The 14,757-nt window shown below is 43.7% G+C and overlaps 2 protein-coding genes across 2 annotated transcripts in view; both read left to right on the top strand.

Annotated features, from left to right (window-relative positions):
* LOC306943283 (zinc finger protein 521-like) overlaps nt 1–2,303 on the top strand; it is a 143,318-nt gene extending 141,015 nt beyond the window's left edge. Inside the window, 1 exon segment of the mRNA XM_079529514.1 lies at nt 678–2,303. Within this exon segment, the coding sequence (XP_079385640.1) occupies nt 678–707 (30 nt within the window). The 3' untranslated portion in view covers nt 708–2,303.
* A 4,245-nt stretch (nt 2,304–6,548) lies between these two features.
* The window catches only part of LOC306912445 (oxysterol-binding protein-related protein 1-like), a 54,781-nt gene continuing 46,572 nt past the window's right edge, over nt 6,549–14,757 (top strand). The window contains exons 1-2 of the mRNA XM_079488678.1: nt 6,549–6,607; nt 8,561–8,667. The gene's annotated coding sequence lies outside the window, so the exon portion shown is untranslated. The remainder of the gene's footprint in view (nt 6,608–8,560; nt 8,668–14,757) is intronic.

Here is a 14,757-nt window from a genome sequence, read left to right as displayed (position 1 = left end):
GAGTTTTGTCCACTCAGCCATTGCAGTGTAAACAAACAACCTCGCTGATATGTTGTTTGTGCACTCTGTACTTGCGTACTCTATGTATTGTCTGTTGTGTTGTACTTTTGAGTGGTGCAGCCACTCCATTGCCCAGCAATGTGTGTCCCTGGCTGGCTGGGTCCGTCCGAGCACGGAAATAGCGTTTTTTCAACAAATAATGTGTCACGCATGTTTGATGAATACGGCAGTTTTTCCACTGATGTACACTGCATAGTACATACTACATACACATTTACACAGTTTTACAAAGATAAATGAGGCCCACTCTGTGTATTACCTTGGTTACCGTTGGAGTATTGCTGCAGATTGAGATGTTAGACATACATAGGTCTTGTTTCTTCCCAAAAAGAAATGCTATTGATCTACACACAAATGTTGTCCCGGTTGATTGGATTTGGATAATGGCGTCCCCTCAACCAAAGCCTTAGTCATCAGCATGCCAAAACCCAGCATCTGTCAATCGTAATCACCACCAAAACATGAAATCGTCCAAACGTTTGCAACGTTTCAAACGTTAGTCTTTGATTTGTGCACAGATCAGACGACGCTTTGTTCACGTTGTTTAAAAGGCAGAAATAACGATGTACTGTACGTACGCCCGGTGTGTGATGGTTTGTCTCTTTGTGTCCTTGCAGAACCACACGTTGACTCAGCACAGCAGCTAACATGGCAGAGATCAGCGCCACGGCCCAAGACAAGGATCACATTGCGCCAGAGCATTAACGTCTGACCGCCAATTACCGTCGGTGCAGTTTTCCCACTGACTCCCTTCTTGCACTGAACTTTAGATTCAGTTACTACCACGAGGAACCACGCCAGAACGAGAAGAAAAAAAATAAATACATAAAAGAAAGAGACCACAGAGGAGGGGAAAACAGGACAATTTAAACCCCTCCCGGTTCGTTACTAAACATCATTTCAACAGAAAAGGCCAACTTGTTTGTACATAGAATTCTTCATGTGTTGCTTATCTACATCTATATTGCAATCTTATACAGTATTTGCCAATGTACAGTTGAAAATGTTTGTCCAAAAAAAAAAAAGAGAGAGAGAGAGAGAGAGAAAAGAATAGGAAAGAAAATGGAGGGGAAGGGGAATAAAAATAAAGAACAATGCCATTGTCAATCAGACCAGATATGGGACTCAAGCGGTGGTTTGTTGTGAAGGAGAACCAGGGTGCCACTATTAAAGGATGTAGAAAAGCTGTAAGGAACCACAAAGTGTTAACATGGAGGAGGACTCATTTCATCAGCGCCGATATCCCTACCGCGCAGTTATACGTGGTCAGTCATCACAGTCAGGGGGTTTAGAGAGCTCTATTCACCAGCATTAGGTTTGAAACGTCCATAACTGTGTCAGCCTGTCCCATCATCTCTACACGGCTGTCAAGAGGACCAGCTGAGGACGGTGTTGCGGTTAATGTGCTCTGCCGTGCTCATGGAGATGTCAAATGAGAAGTGGGGGGGTGGGGGCGGTTGGGGAACAAAACAGCACAGATAACGCAAGGGAAGCAAAAAAAAAGAAAAAAAGGAGAAAAAAAAACAGGACAGGATTCTGATATATGCAAACGCAGTGACACAGATTTGGAAAAGGCTAGTTCCTCTGGTTGGCGTGTGAACAGAGGCATGAAGCCCCCCATGTGGCTCTCAGAGCATGGGGGAATCTCCAGCCCACTGACTCAACCTGTACATTTCTGTTGTTAATGTTTACTGCTCGTTCAAGCCTGGAGATTACTGGAATTTATTTTTGTTCTGTTTTTTTTCCCTGTTCGGTTATATCTCTGTATTTTATTTTTATTTTATTTTTTATTTTCCGCAATTGGGAGTAAATCCATTTTTAATTTGGGGTCATGGAGGCTGAACGTGTATTCGGTCTCTCCCGGGGATAAAGGATTCTAAAATCTCTGTCCCTGGTCTCTCCTGGAGAGTGTCCAAGTTCTCTTGTTTCTCTGCGGTGTCCCATTGCTCTGCTCAAGCTGGAAGCCATTGTGGCATCATACACAACTATAAATCATTCTATTATGTAAATGTTTTGCATTCATCGAACCTGAGATGCACTTTTGTATGAAACTTTAATGTTTTGACCTTTTGATTGAGAATTGTTCGTACTCAGTTTACAGGAAACCACCATCTCCTGCAAAGGAAGGACCGTTCTCTCTGATGTTATTAAAATGTATTGTACAAATATGGAGTTCTGTATTTGGCAGACCTCATTTTTTGTGTTGCACATGTGATGAAAATATTAAAAACTGTATGAGGAAATGGCTTCAGTCTGCCTTGATTTTCTGTTTGACACAATATTTGTGTATGCTTGTGCATGCGTCCATGTGTGTGTGTGTGTTTGTGTTTATGTGTGTGTGGAGGATATAAACCGATCAAACAGGATCTGTCATTACAAACATGATTACCATCAAAAGCTTACTTTGCTCCTCCATTGTATCAAATTGCATCCTATTTTTCCTGGTTCCCTCGTGGCTCTCGCTAACGAACATCTGAGCATCTTGAGGGAGGTCTTTGTTATTAATGACTTCATTACCCATCACCCTGTGCGGTCCCATTCTACACAGCCTCGCACTAGGCCTATTTAGGGAGCCTCCAGCACTCCGGGGGAGCAAGAGAAAGATTCTTCTGCCTTTGCCGAGTGGGACAAAACCCATTCAACAACATCTGTCTGTCTTAGTAAATGATTCATCACTACAAAGTTGAAATGTTGTGACATAGTTCTATTCGAGCTCTGAGTTTTGGTTGGAAAAGATGCCATTTCTCCAGTGTACCACGGTGAAACTCGCACCATAGTATCTAGGTTATACTGTGAATAATAAACGGTGCCGCTATTCACGGCATACCAGTGGTTCATCATATATGGCATGAAGCCCCACTGTATTACCACTCAAGCATTATCAATTTGTATCATTGGGATTTGTACTGTAATCAAATCCCATTTGATGCATCAAATACTGTACATATGTTGCCTATTGACTACTAGATTTGATTATGTCAACGCCATGACAACTAGATGATTGTTGGACAGACAATCTTGCAGACATCTGCAACAGAGGTGAAATCCCTCGTCCAGCTCATGAGATTGGTATGGCCCAACATTAACTGTCATTCTGAATGCAAGCTGGGCATCCATTAAGCAACTTTGCTTGCATCTCCCTGTGCCAGGCACTTTTAATAAGCTTCAAGGGCATTTGAGCGGGTCCAGAACTTTGCTTTGCCAGAGATGGACTGGCCCACATCATCCATTACATTAAATTGGGTGGCGGCCTCCAGCTCATATTTATGATTTAATTAAATTCACTTGTGAGGCGTATCAGAACCACTGTGGCCTCCCTTTTGCCGCCAGGCTAAGCAGCAAAAAACAGACGTAATCATGCCCGTACACACACACACACACACACACACACACACACACACACACACACACACACACACACACACACAGAGCTAAATTGCAGGCACAAGTGTTGTGTTTCTGACACTCGCCCAAGTGTGAGACTTTGTGGTGTGCTCGCTTTGGCAGGGGCGTTCTCGGGGGTTCGTTTAAAGCAATATAATTACACAGCCCCCAAGTATTCTCCATCAGCAAGCAGCAGAATGGATGGCTTGTTCAGAGATAACTTAGCCTGGCCGATCCTCCGCGGTGTCGTCGCCCAGACATTATCCCCGCTGCAAGTGGCACTCAACGCCAGTAACAGCCTTGCCCCTCTTCAGTGGATCTGGGCAGTCAAGCCAGATGTTCAGGAGAAGCTTAAACACTATTGTTCTGGTTCCGGTCAGTGAATGTGATTGGACTATTTCGGTACTTTCTTTTTTTGTTTGGGTCCCCAAACAACATACCCCCCCCCCAAAAAATGACTTGCTGGATTGCCATGGACGTTTCTCTGCACCCTCACGTTCCCCAGAGGACATTGTTGATCTTGGTCAACAACAAAATGTCAACTTTGCAGACAAGATCTCAGAATGTAATAGGCAGACTGCTGCAGGATGAACCATACTGATTACTAGGTGACCCAAGCCATGGCCTTTCCCCTGGTGTCCATCAGTCTTAACCCATTTTGGGCTATTGAAAAATAGCAGATCTACAAGCTCATAGCGCGCCACTCGGTGGCGCGCTATGAGCTTGTAGATCTGCTATTTTTGAAAAATCGTTAAAATGTGCCTCAAATCTTTCAGAAAATTGTCATGATTTCGAAACGTTTTTTTTTTATTTCGACGTCAGGCCTGAATGGGTTAAGGCCTATTCATACTCCAGTTTTAGGTGATAAGGTGACCACCGAAAACTACAACATGACGTCATGGCGCTGTGGTAACGTCTCACCGCTCACCCAAACACTTCTCTCTTGTTTTTAAACCATGAATAGGCCTTTAGTCCAACATTTCCATTTGGATGTACTGTAAGGAGCAGCACAAACTCTAAGGGTTGCTAGGGGGCATTTAAACTCTTAGTCTTGTCTTTGCTTTACAAGCTAACATCCGTAGTACAGCAGAGGAAAAGTATATCTGCCTGTGTTAGGACATAGGATTTATTAAATAATTATGAGACGCAACCTGTACTCTGGCTCTGCAGCATGCTGGGAAATGTGACATTTCATCTACTATGTATGGACACTGAGTATGTATTCAGGTCCTTGTCCTTTGCTTGAGTGGCCTTTCTGACGTTCTTTTAGGTGGTGAATTTGGTTTGGTGAAAACTCAACATTGTTAGGCTGAGCATTCCTCCCCACTGAAGGGGACCTTAGAGACCTCTTATGGCATTCAATATGTGCGTCCAAGCGTGAGATCCAGATCCATTTGGCCGGGAGATCCGCTGGGACTGTCTGGGGTAACCCAATCTCTCACACTGGCGCTCCTCGCCCAGAGAGCCATCTTTTCACTCCGGAACTGTGTCAGCAAAATGGACGCTTCAAACCTCACCGTGTTTTTATGAACATAAACCTCATGAATGTGTGACTGTAGAGTAGACTCCCATTTGTTTTATTGTGGCACAAACAATTGCTAATAACAGATAAAACCTAATGTTGCATGAAAGGATCGTGCATATATACAAGACAAACATAAATGGTTTGGGACAATGCAACAACATTAAAACAATTCAAATATTGTTTTACAGTATCCATGGGCTACAGAGGTGTAAATGGGAAAGCATGTTATAAATAGAGGAGGGTTTGAAGCTGTGAATATCACCTTCAGTTTCTGCAACACTTAGCAATGATAAGACACTCTGAATCTCTGGCACACATCACTTTACCACTTAACCACAAATATTTTCTAAATCATTTAGACAATAGAATATACACGCTCACAATGTGTCACGGTGTACATGTGTGTTGAGCTTGTTGCTATCTGTGGCAAATTCTGAAAGTTGAATTTGCTGGATTTTATTTTTGACTATATGCTCAAACTTAAAGGAGGCTATAAAAGATGATTCCAATTAGGAATTTTGAGGGCAGCCATATTACATTGAGTAATACTAGGTGCACCAATGATTGTGTTCCATTCAGGTCAAACAGAGTTGGGTGCATGCTCTGGGTTGGATGTTGCTTGTGCCTGTTGTTGTTGGCTCACTGGAAAGGCTCTGCTACTCTAAATGGAACAGAGCCTTAATTAGTATGATTGGTAACTTTAGCAAGCAAGTAAGTAACATCACAACAATTTTTGTCTCCACCAGGCCGAAGGTATGGGGAGAGAGTATGTTTTGCACCATGTCTGTCCGTCCGTCCGTCCGGGGACTGCCCATAACTATGACATCCCAGACAGACAGACAGACAGATGGCCCCGACCTGGCAGGGATAAAAACACACAGTAGGGAGCAGGCCATCAATGTGTTATTGTCTCCACCAGGCCGCAAGCGTATAGCCGCGTGGCAGAGAGTATGTTTTTGCCCCTGTCCGGCCATGCGTGTGCGTGTCTGTCCGTGTGTCCGACTGTGGACAGCTAATCTCCGGTCCCCTGATTACGAAAAAACCCAACAGGACCCGAGACTACGGTACATGTACAGATGTGTTTTACCATAATCACTCTGACCCGGGTCGGTTATCTCGGACCTCAGATCTGTTTATCATTATGTATAATACCTGAGTGGATCCAAGTCAGAGAAGACGGCCGTGCTCAGCGCTGATCGGTGAACCAATATTATCCAGCGCAAGCTCCATGCGCTACCCTGGAGTCTGGACCCGCCCCTCTAGACCAGAAAGCACGCTGGCTGGGCCAGGCCCCAGTGGCAAACATGTTTGCCATTCTATGCAAACTCCACCAGGTGGCACTGTCACTTTAAGAGTGCCATTTTCTGGGGGTCAAGGGTTACACAACCTGTGTTTGTGGAGGATTCTTTGAACTTGAAGACATTATTAATAACAATGCTATACTTTCATTGTATATTTTCACATACACATGTAATGTAAGCACATTCTTGATACAGTGTAGTCTTTCATGAGGTTATGCTTATGTCAAAATGATTAAGAATACATGTTGTTGGTTGCAGATGGTAAGCAAGAGGTGGAAGGAAAGAGGAAAAGGAAGCTGTCAACAACTTGGTTAAGTTTCTCTGAACTCATTGTACTGTAAGTAGGCCTACTGCTTCTTTGTGTTTGTATATTTCAACATTTTATGTATCTTTTTTTTGATGTAAGGAAATTGCAAATTTGTTCTGATAATGTTGTTAATGTATTTCTCAGTGGAAAGGGGTGAAGCTTAGCCTAGGGGGGGGGGGGGGGGGGGGGGGGGGGGCGGGACCAGTGTTTGCACAGTGTGTGAGTTGGCCATTCCTACAGTACATACCGTACACTGTTTGTAGTGAGTTTTAGTTTTAACTCATATTTAATTTTCTTTTGCTTTAATATTGTAAGGGAATATCTAATTTCATTGTGGTATCTCTCCATTTTGTTTTCCCTAGAAAGAGCCATGCACTACCAGTATTTTGTTATCATGGAAGGAGGTAGCCCCTCTCGGAACCCTACGTTAAAGAGACAACGGAGAAAACTGAACCCTCCGCGAACGGCTCAGAAGCCGTTAAGTATTTTTAATCTTTGTTAGACCGTTTTGGCAGCTCTCTTCCTTCCTTCCTTGACTTCCTTATTGACATCCTATTGTCCCGCCTCCAGCACCGTGGCTGGCTACCTGCGACAGAGGCAGGACGTAGGGACTGACGCGCAGATAGCCAGTTCCGGCGCTGGAGGCGGGACAATAGGATGTCAATAAGGAAGTCAAGGAAGGAAGGAAGAGAGCTGCCAAAACGGTCTAACAAAGATTAAAAATACTTAACGGCTTCTGAGCCGTTCGCGGAGGGTTCAGTTTTCTCCGTTGTCTCCTATAGCTCCTATATTCTTCTTTTGGAATATGTCAGCATCACACCCACAGCGCAGCACACGCGGCGGGGAGGGTAAGTCGGCCTGCGTATTGAAATGAGCACGTCGCTTGAAGTCGACGGGAAGGAACCCTACGTCTAAAGTCATCAAAATGTCAGAAACTTTAACGTAGGGTTCCGAGAGGGGCTAGGAAGGAGGTAGCCATGAAAGGCAGAGGAAGAAATGCCACCCTTTTCCCATTGGCCTATTATAGTGCCTCCAGGGGGCTGATTTTTGCTAAACACTGTTACTCATACAAATTTTGTCCAAACATCACGCAAATCGGTACACTGTCTATAGTCATGAATTCCCAACATTGCTGGCCCACCTGACCTGGCGGAGACCTGTGCTCCGCTAGGAGCAAATTTACAAAAAACAAAACAAAACAGCCCATCACTATTAGGACAGTATCAGTCACCAGAACCAGGGATGTGTGTTTTAATATGGTTAGAATTAGGGATGTCCCGATACACTTTGTTTGTTCCCGATCCGATCCCGATACCACCATTTCTGTGTTAGCCGATACCGAATACCGATACCAGTGTTGTGATCTCGTGTTGTGTTTATAGCTATCTAGCTATATATCTCGTGTTGTGTTTATACTTTATAGCTATCTAGCTATATATCTCGTGTTGTGTTTATAGCAGACTCCTCACTCAAATGTGCACTTGCAGTTTGGGCAACTCCAAAGCAAACTCCACATGCCCCAACATTGTATTTACCTGCCATAGTGCCTTACTCCTGTATCTGGTTAGACTGGCATATTCGACGATACCGATATGACCTGATATGACAAATAAGGACCGATACTTTTCTGATACAGATACAGTATCGGGACATCTCTAGTTAGAATGGAGACTGAAGTTCAGTGGGCCTATGTTATACTCGTATACTGTATAGGAGCGGAGTGTGTCTGATCTAATGAATGTCAAATATCGAAATATTGAATCAAGCAACTCCAAAAACTGCCTGGGGCGAACACAAAAGTCTGACTACTCGTTAAAATGACCCCAGACGTGTTTTAAAGTGATATACCACCACCAATTCTTCACCTTATTGATAAATAGCCAATTAAGTGATATTATACAAATAACCTTTCATAGTTACTGCTTCGTATCAGTTAAGAGTGAAACGGTTGTTTTCCTTACTTTCCTCACTACACCCACCCAGCCACCCACAGGCCATGCGAGGGCAGGCATGCTTCCCTCCTCCATATCCCCTCCCGTGGCCCTGATGGCTAATGATCCCCCCTGCTTCCTGAACTGGAGGAGCTGAAGGTGAGTATCGCCCTCCAGTCATCTTTCTCTCTGCCCCCACCAACACACACACACACACACACACTTACACACACACACACACACACACACACACACACACACACACACACACACACACACACACACACTTATAGTCATCTTTCTCTCTGCCCCACCAAGACAGACACACACACACACACACACACACACACACACACACACACACACACACACACACACACACACACTTATAACAGTGAAGGCACAGGGTTTTCTTTTTTTTTCCTTGAGTATTTTTTAAAATGAATTAAACACCACAGAATGAAATATAGACCATGTGGGGTCGAACCCACTGCAACTCTCCTGTGGGCTCCAGTGGTGTAACGAGCATGAGGACAGAGATGAGTTTGACAGAGACGGACAGACGGAGAGAGAGAGAGAAGATAGAGAATGACTATCAATAATGTAGCATGCATACACGGCTAACTGTTAAAACAAAAACTAGGCGGAGAGAGAAGGAGAGTAGACAACGTAGTCCAGGAGAAGGGTGGTGGACCCTGGGCAGAGCCGCCTCCATTTGTGCCAACACATCAAATCATTGTTTAAATACGACGAAACATTGATCTGAGTGACTTGTGAAACAGGTCCTAATGTTACAGTGCTTTTGGAGATGCAGGCAGCGCTATCAATACAGAAACTCTAGGAGTATAGTTAAGACTCTGTGGATGACCGCAGTGTTGTTATAAAGCAATCTTCTTCACCCCCTGACAACATCTGCCGGGGTTTGCATGTTTCCAGTGAAATGTACACGCTGGAACGCTACGTGTAGTTGGGCAAGAACATGGAAGAAAGAGACAAAACTAGCCTGCTGCACGAAAGTCACAGAGTTCACTGTTTTAGGTTTATTTTCGTCTCCCCCCCCCCCCTTGTTATTGGGTGCGAGTTAATAGCATTTCCTCATAATTCCACTTTGTCATTTGTTTTCCTCTCTTTTGCTTATTGGTGATGAACTAGGAAATGCTCCGTAATAGAGCCCCATGGGAGAACAGGAGCCTTGTTCTCCCTCTATCAGCCCTCTCTCCAGATTCCCCTCTTCCGATCCTCCTCTCCCTTTCCTAATTTAATTTATAGTCCATCGTGTGATGGTGTCGTGCACCGAAAATAGCAGATACAAGCTCACAACGCTCCACATCTGCAAAGCATTGTGAGCTTGTAGATCAGCTATTTTAAAGTAGGCATTTGGCTGAATCCTCACCCCCATCTCTATTATCCTGCTCGTATCTGTGTCTGTCGGTCTGCCTGTCTCTCATTCTCCTACCATTTCTTCTTCGCCCTCCCTTCTTGCATCTCTTGTATTGTAAACAGCTCACAAAAGCATGACAAAGTCTCTGTGCGTGTTCTCCCTGCTTTCCCCCCTCTGTTCTCCCAGCTATTTGTTATTGTCTCCCCGCTATCGCGTGTTTGTCTCTATCATGCGTTCTTTATTCTCCTTTTTTTTCCCTTTTTCCTCCGTGTCAAAAAAGGAAAAGTTAATTAAATATGGAACGAGATGGAGCAGCATCTCTTTAAACCATCATGTCATTAAAATGGCATCCCTGGGAGATCAGCTTAAAAGGAGTCGGAGAACAATGTCTTCTCAGTCAGATATTTATGGGCCTGGTTATGTAAACATGCTCCCTTTATTCTCTATGTATATTTCATGTAATTATCACTTTTTGTAGCACTCCCTCCCCCCGAGACTAGTAGAGGCAAGAAGTTGCTAGGGGAATGTCATTAGAAGAGACTATTGTTGCAGCCCAACTACAATATGATATGCCACACTGAGCAAAGGCTACATTCCAGGCCTTGTAGCAACCTTTAATCTATATTTGACTTTATCATACAAAAAACATCAATGTCTTGACCGCAGCAGTGCATGTGTACGTTTGAAGCTGATTGACAGTCTGCCTGGAAACTCACAGCCCCACTCCTTGCTCTTGCCCATCCTTGTTAAAAACCAAGGAACACGCTGTATTATGTACTTGAGGAAAGTCTATTCTCATTTTCCTCCACACTGCTACATCAGAAATGCACGGCTTAAAACTTCATGACTAAAACTAAGACTCAATATAGTGACAATTTCGTCAACAAATAAAAACTAGACTAAAATGTTAGGAAGGGACTAGTAGTGGACAAGGTATCCAGTATAGGTAAAAGTAATTTTACTTGGTCAAGCGTGACGAGTTGTGAGCTTGTAGATCGGCTATTTTTAGCAAGTGTAAAATCAGCCATTACGACGGCATCAAGGCCCTTCAAAATACATTTTAGTCGACTAAATCAACTGTAGATTTAGTCGACTACACTAACACTACAACATTCCAGGTGACTAAAATGTGAGAAACTATTCAAAAGACTATGACTAAAACAAAAATCTAACTTTGCTGTCAAAATCAACACTGCTAGATGCTCCGCTCGGCATGCCTATAACATCCGCCTTCTAGATGAGGCTGATCATCTTGAATGAACTAGATTCCATCAACAACAACAACAAAGGCCAGAGCTTTGCGCTAGAAGGCCTGGGTGCCAGCTGACGGAAGCTGCTAATTAAGAGGGCTGGAGAGCCGGTGGGGTGTCTTATGAAACAGGGGCACCTGGGTTTCACTAGAGTCTCTGACTGTCACAACTCAACTGTGTTGCAAAAGCTGTGTTGATTTGGACAGCAAATTGTGATTTTATAGTTTAGTCATATAGTCTTTGGAATAAACCTTAATTTAGTTTTAGTAGTCACATTTTATTCATGCATCTGGAATGTTTTAGTGTTAGTCTAGTTTTAGTCGACTAAATATGGTACGATTTTAGTCGACTAAATCTACAGCTGTTTTTTGCGGGCCTCGATGGCGTTGTAATGACAGATTTTACACTTGGTTGCATGCTGAAAATAGCTGATCTACAAACACACAACACGTCACAGTGCGACGTGTTGTGTGTTTGTAGATCGGCTATTCTCAGAGTGCAACACCTGAGTGCAACCAAACATAAAATGATCTCTTGTCCCTCGCTAAACATTTTAGTCTAGATTTTATTTGTTGCCGAAATTGTCAATATATTTAGTCATAGTTTCAGTCATCATGGCCTAGTTTTTATTTAGTTAACATTCAGTTTTCGTCAGTGAAAAAAGGTAGTCGACTAGTCGACGAAATCAACGCTGTTGAAAAGGGGGAGAGTGTGCGCTGCTGCAACGCTATGCGCCACGTACGTTCACTCAAGCATAACATGCCAAACGTGATTCGGCACAAGCCACCGCCTCCCCTCTCAGCTTGTTTCCCACTATGTACAGTAGGGAGGTTGTTATTGCAGGGTATGATGAAATTGTATATGTCAAGGAGCATTTAATTCAGAAATACACACACTTAACTGTAGATAAATAGACCTACCAAAAGTCACACTCACAACATACACACCGATGTACAGTAGGCCTATATACAATCATACACAACCTGGGTCGCACATGCACTAGACACAGTGCATGCATATAGTACGTATGCATGCATTGCACGCACGAACGGACGCACACTCACACATGTGGGCTCCCACGTGCATAACATGCCCTCTCCTTTCCATTGTTCATTGCGTCTTTCTTTGCTGTGCGGGGTCAAGATGTGTCTGAGTAATCTAACTAGCTCTGACGTTAGGGACAATATAAGGTCTGTCATGAGTTCTGTCATTACTGCTGTACCCACCAGAGGCTGACGCGGCTCTCGACCACCAGTGAACCTGCCATAATGCCATATCCAACCTGACCCCGCAGATGCAGTAAACCTAAGTGAACCGCACTTTCTAAAGTCGTCGGCAATAACCACTGCAGAATTGCTTTTAATCAACGTCTGAAATGAGGGTGACTTGAAGCGTCGCCCCATGCTGATTAAATGTAATTGTTTAATTGCCAAGTGCTGGGAACCCATCCTAAGAGGATTCCAATGGAATTATTTAATCTCCAGTCAGGAAGTACACTGCAGGATAAAAGAGCACGGGGAGAACGGGAGGAAGGCGAAAGGCAAAAAAGAAAAAAATCAAGCAGAAATACAGTCTGTTTTTCTCTCTTTTAGAACGCACTCATGAAATGTTAATGGCGGTGGAGAAAAGTGAACAGCCTAGGCAGGAGAAAATGCACACTAAGTGATGCGCTGCCTACGACCACACAACAACTTAAAAGAGGTCACACTTTGGACCCGCTATATACCGCAGAGCAAAATGTATCTCCCTGAGATACAATGGATGTCATGTTGCTCTGCTGCGGCATTCATTTGAATGTCGTCTTTATATACTGTATGTGAGAATATATTTACTGTAGAGCCCTGCTGTGTTCTTTGCCGTGTCAAAGACCCCACTGGGCACATTCCACTAGTGTTGCCAGGGTTTTAATTGTGTAGACCGGAGGTATTGTGCAAGTTAAGAACAGAGGGTTGTTTTTTTGGTGGTTGTTGTTGTTTTTCTTCTGTACATTAAGTCATTGTATCAGAATGCTGTAGGGAGTACCTATGAGAGTTTAACTATTGAAAGGTTCTCATGTGGGAATTTATATAGGCCTCCTAGCCCCCTCTGATCAGTGGCTTTCTCTCGGCTAATGGGGGACTATAAAGTTAAGGGGCACAGGTGCACTCCATTTGGGGTCACAGCTTTCAGACACATCGCTTGAGGTCACAGACATACAAACCCCCCCATAAACACATTTCACGTACACCCACTGTGAGAGGTGTTTGACACACACATGCAAACATAAAGATGCATCATACGCAATACACACGCATATGTGTTTCACCTGTGTTTCTTGTATACATATTATTTGTTTATATTGTGTATGCAGTATATACTATACTGTAGTTCATATATATATATCACACACACACACACACACACACACACACACACACACACACACACACACACACACACACACACACACACACACACACACACACACTACATATATCTAATATATTACACACACATTCAAATAGTCCCTTTCCTTTCAGTAGCCTGTTGGCTTGGCTCACATGCCATCTTTCAATGTATCTTGTCCTTTTTTTATGTTCCCTTCCCCGGCCCCCACACATGTAAAGCGTCTTCGAGTACTATGAAAAGCGCTATATAAGTCCCAGATATTATTATTATTATCAATCAACCTATTCTCCTACTGTATCTCTCCTCCTGATATCCCGACACACTGCAGCGAGACGATATATGTTTGCTGTTGCATTTTAGATAACACGGGGAGTAAACCCACGCATGCATGCTTGCAGGCATGCCATTTTCTGCTGCTAGATGCAGTTCTTCCCTCCCCAGGGAAATGTGCCTGCCTCCCTCTGGTCACAAGTGTGCCTCTGTCCCCCCACCATGCCACGGGGGGACATGGGAGAGGGGAGCCTGCTCCTGCAGCTGTGCCCTTATTCCCGGCACCTGACCAACGGGCCCAGATGTGCACACACGGGCAGTGGCAAACAATTTGAGCAATGCAAGTCCCCTGTGGGACCCCAGGCACCTGCAAATGGAACCTCACTATCTAGCATGATGGCGTAATTACAGGCCTAATAAGTCCTCATCGGAGAGGGTCTCATCTAATCTATCAAAACAAGCCTAACTGCGAGGTGGAACAATGTGAAGATGGCGGTGCACCCTGGGTTTTTGCTCACATCATACAAACAAAATAAGCACCGCTTGACCCAGAAGTGGCTTCGAGATCAATGACCCAATTATACATCAGGTAAACAGCAGCAGTGTCATTTATTTTAATGTTGTGGTGCAATTTATTTTATTCAATAGTAGAGTGTAGAGCCACAGGGAACCATGATCAGAGAGAAGACATGCGAGACATGACAGGAGTCAGATTCAAACTCAGGTCCTCATTAATCACATGGAGCATGTGATTCATCCACTAACTGGCTGAACCACCAGCGTTACAAATTACAATATGCAGGATTTAAACTATAGAAATGTATTTATTTCCTATAGGGTTTTACCAGGCATGCATAATGTTGACCAGTTTAAATGTAGTTATTTCATATTTTGTGCAAATTGTTCCACTAGGTTCAATTTATTTACGAGTGCAAACTTATATTTTAGTCACCGTTATAC

Source organism: Electrona antarctica (assembly GCF_951216825.1).
Source record: "Electrona antarctica genome assembly, chromosome: 19".
Classification (NCBI taxonomy): Eukaryota; Metazoa; Chordata; class Actinopteri; order Myctophiformes; family Myctophidae; genus Electrona; species Electrona antarctica.
The sequence above is the reverse complement of the archived record's forward strand: the minus strand, read 5'-3'. Positions and strand labels throughout refer to the sequence as shown.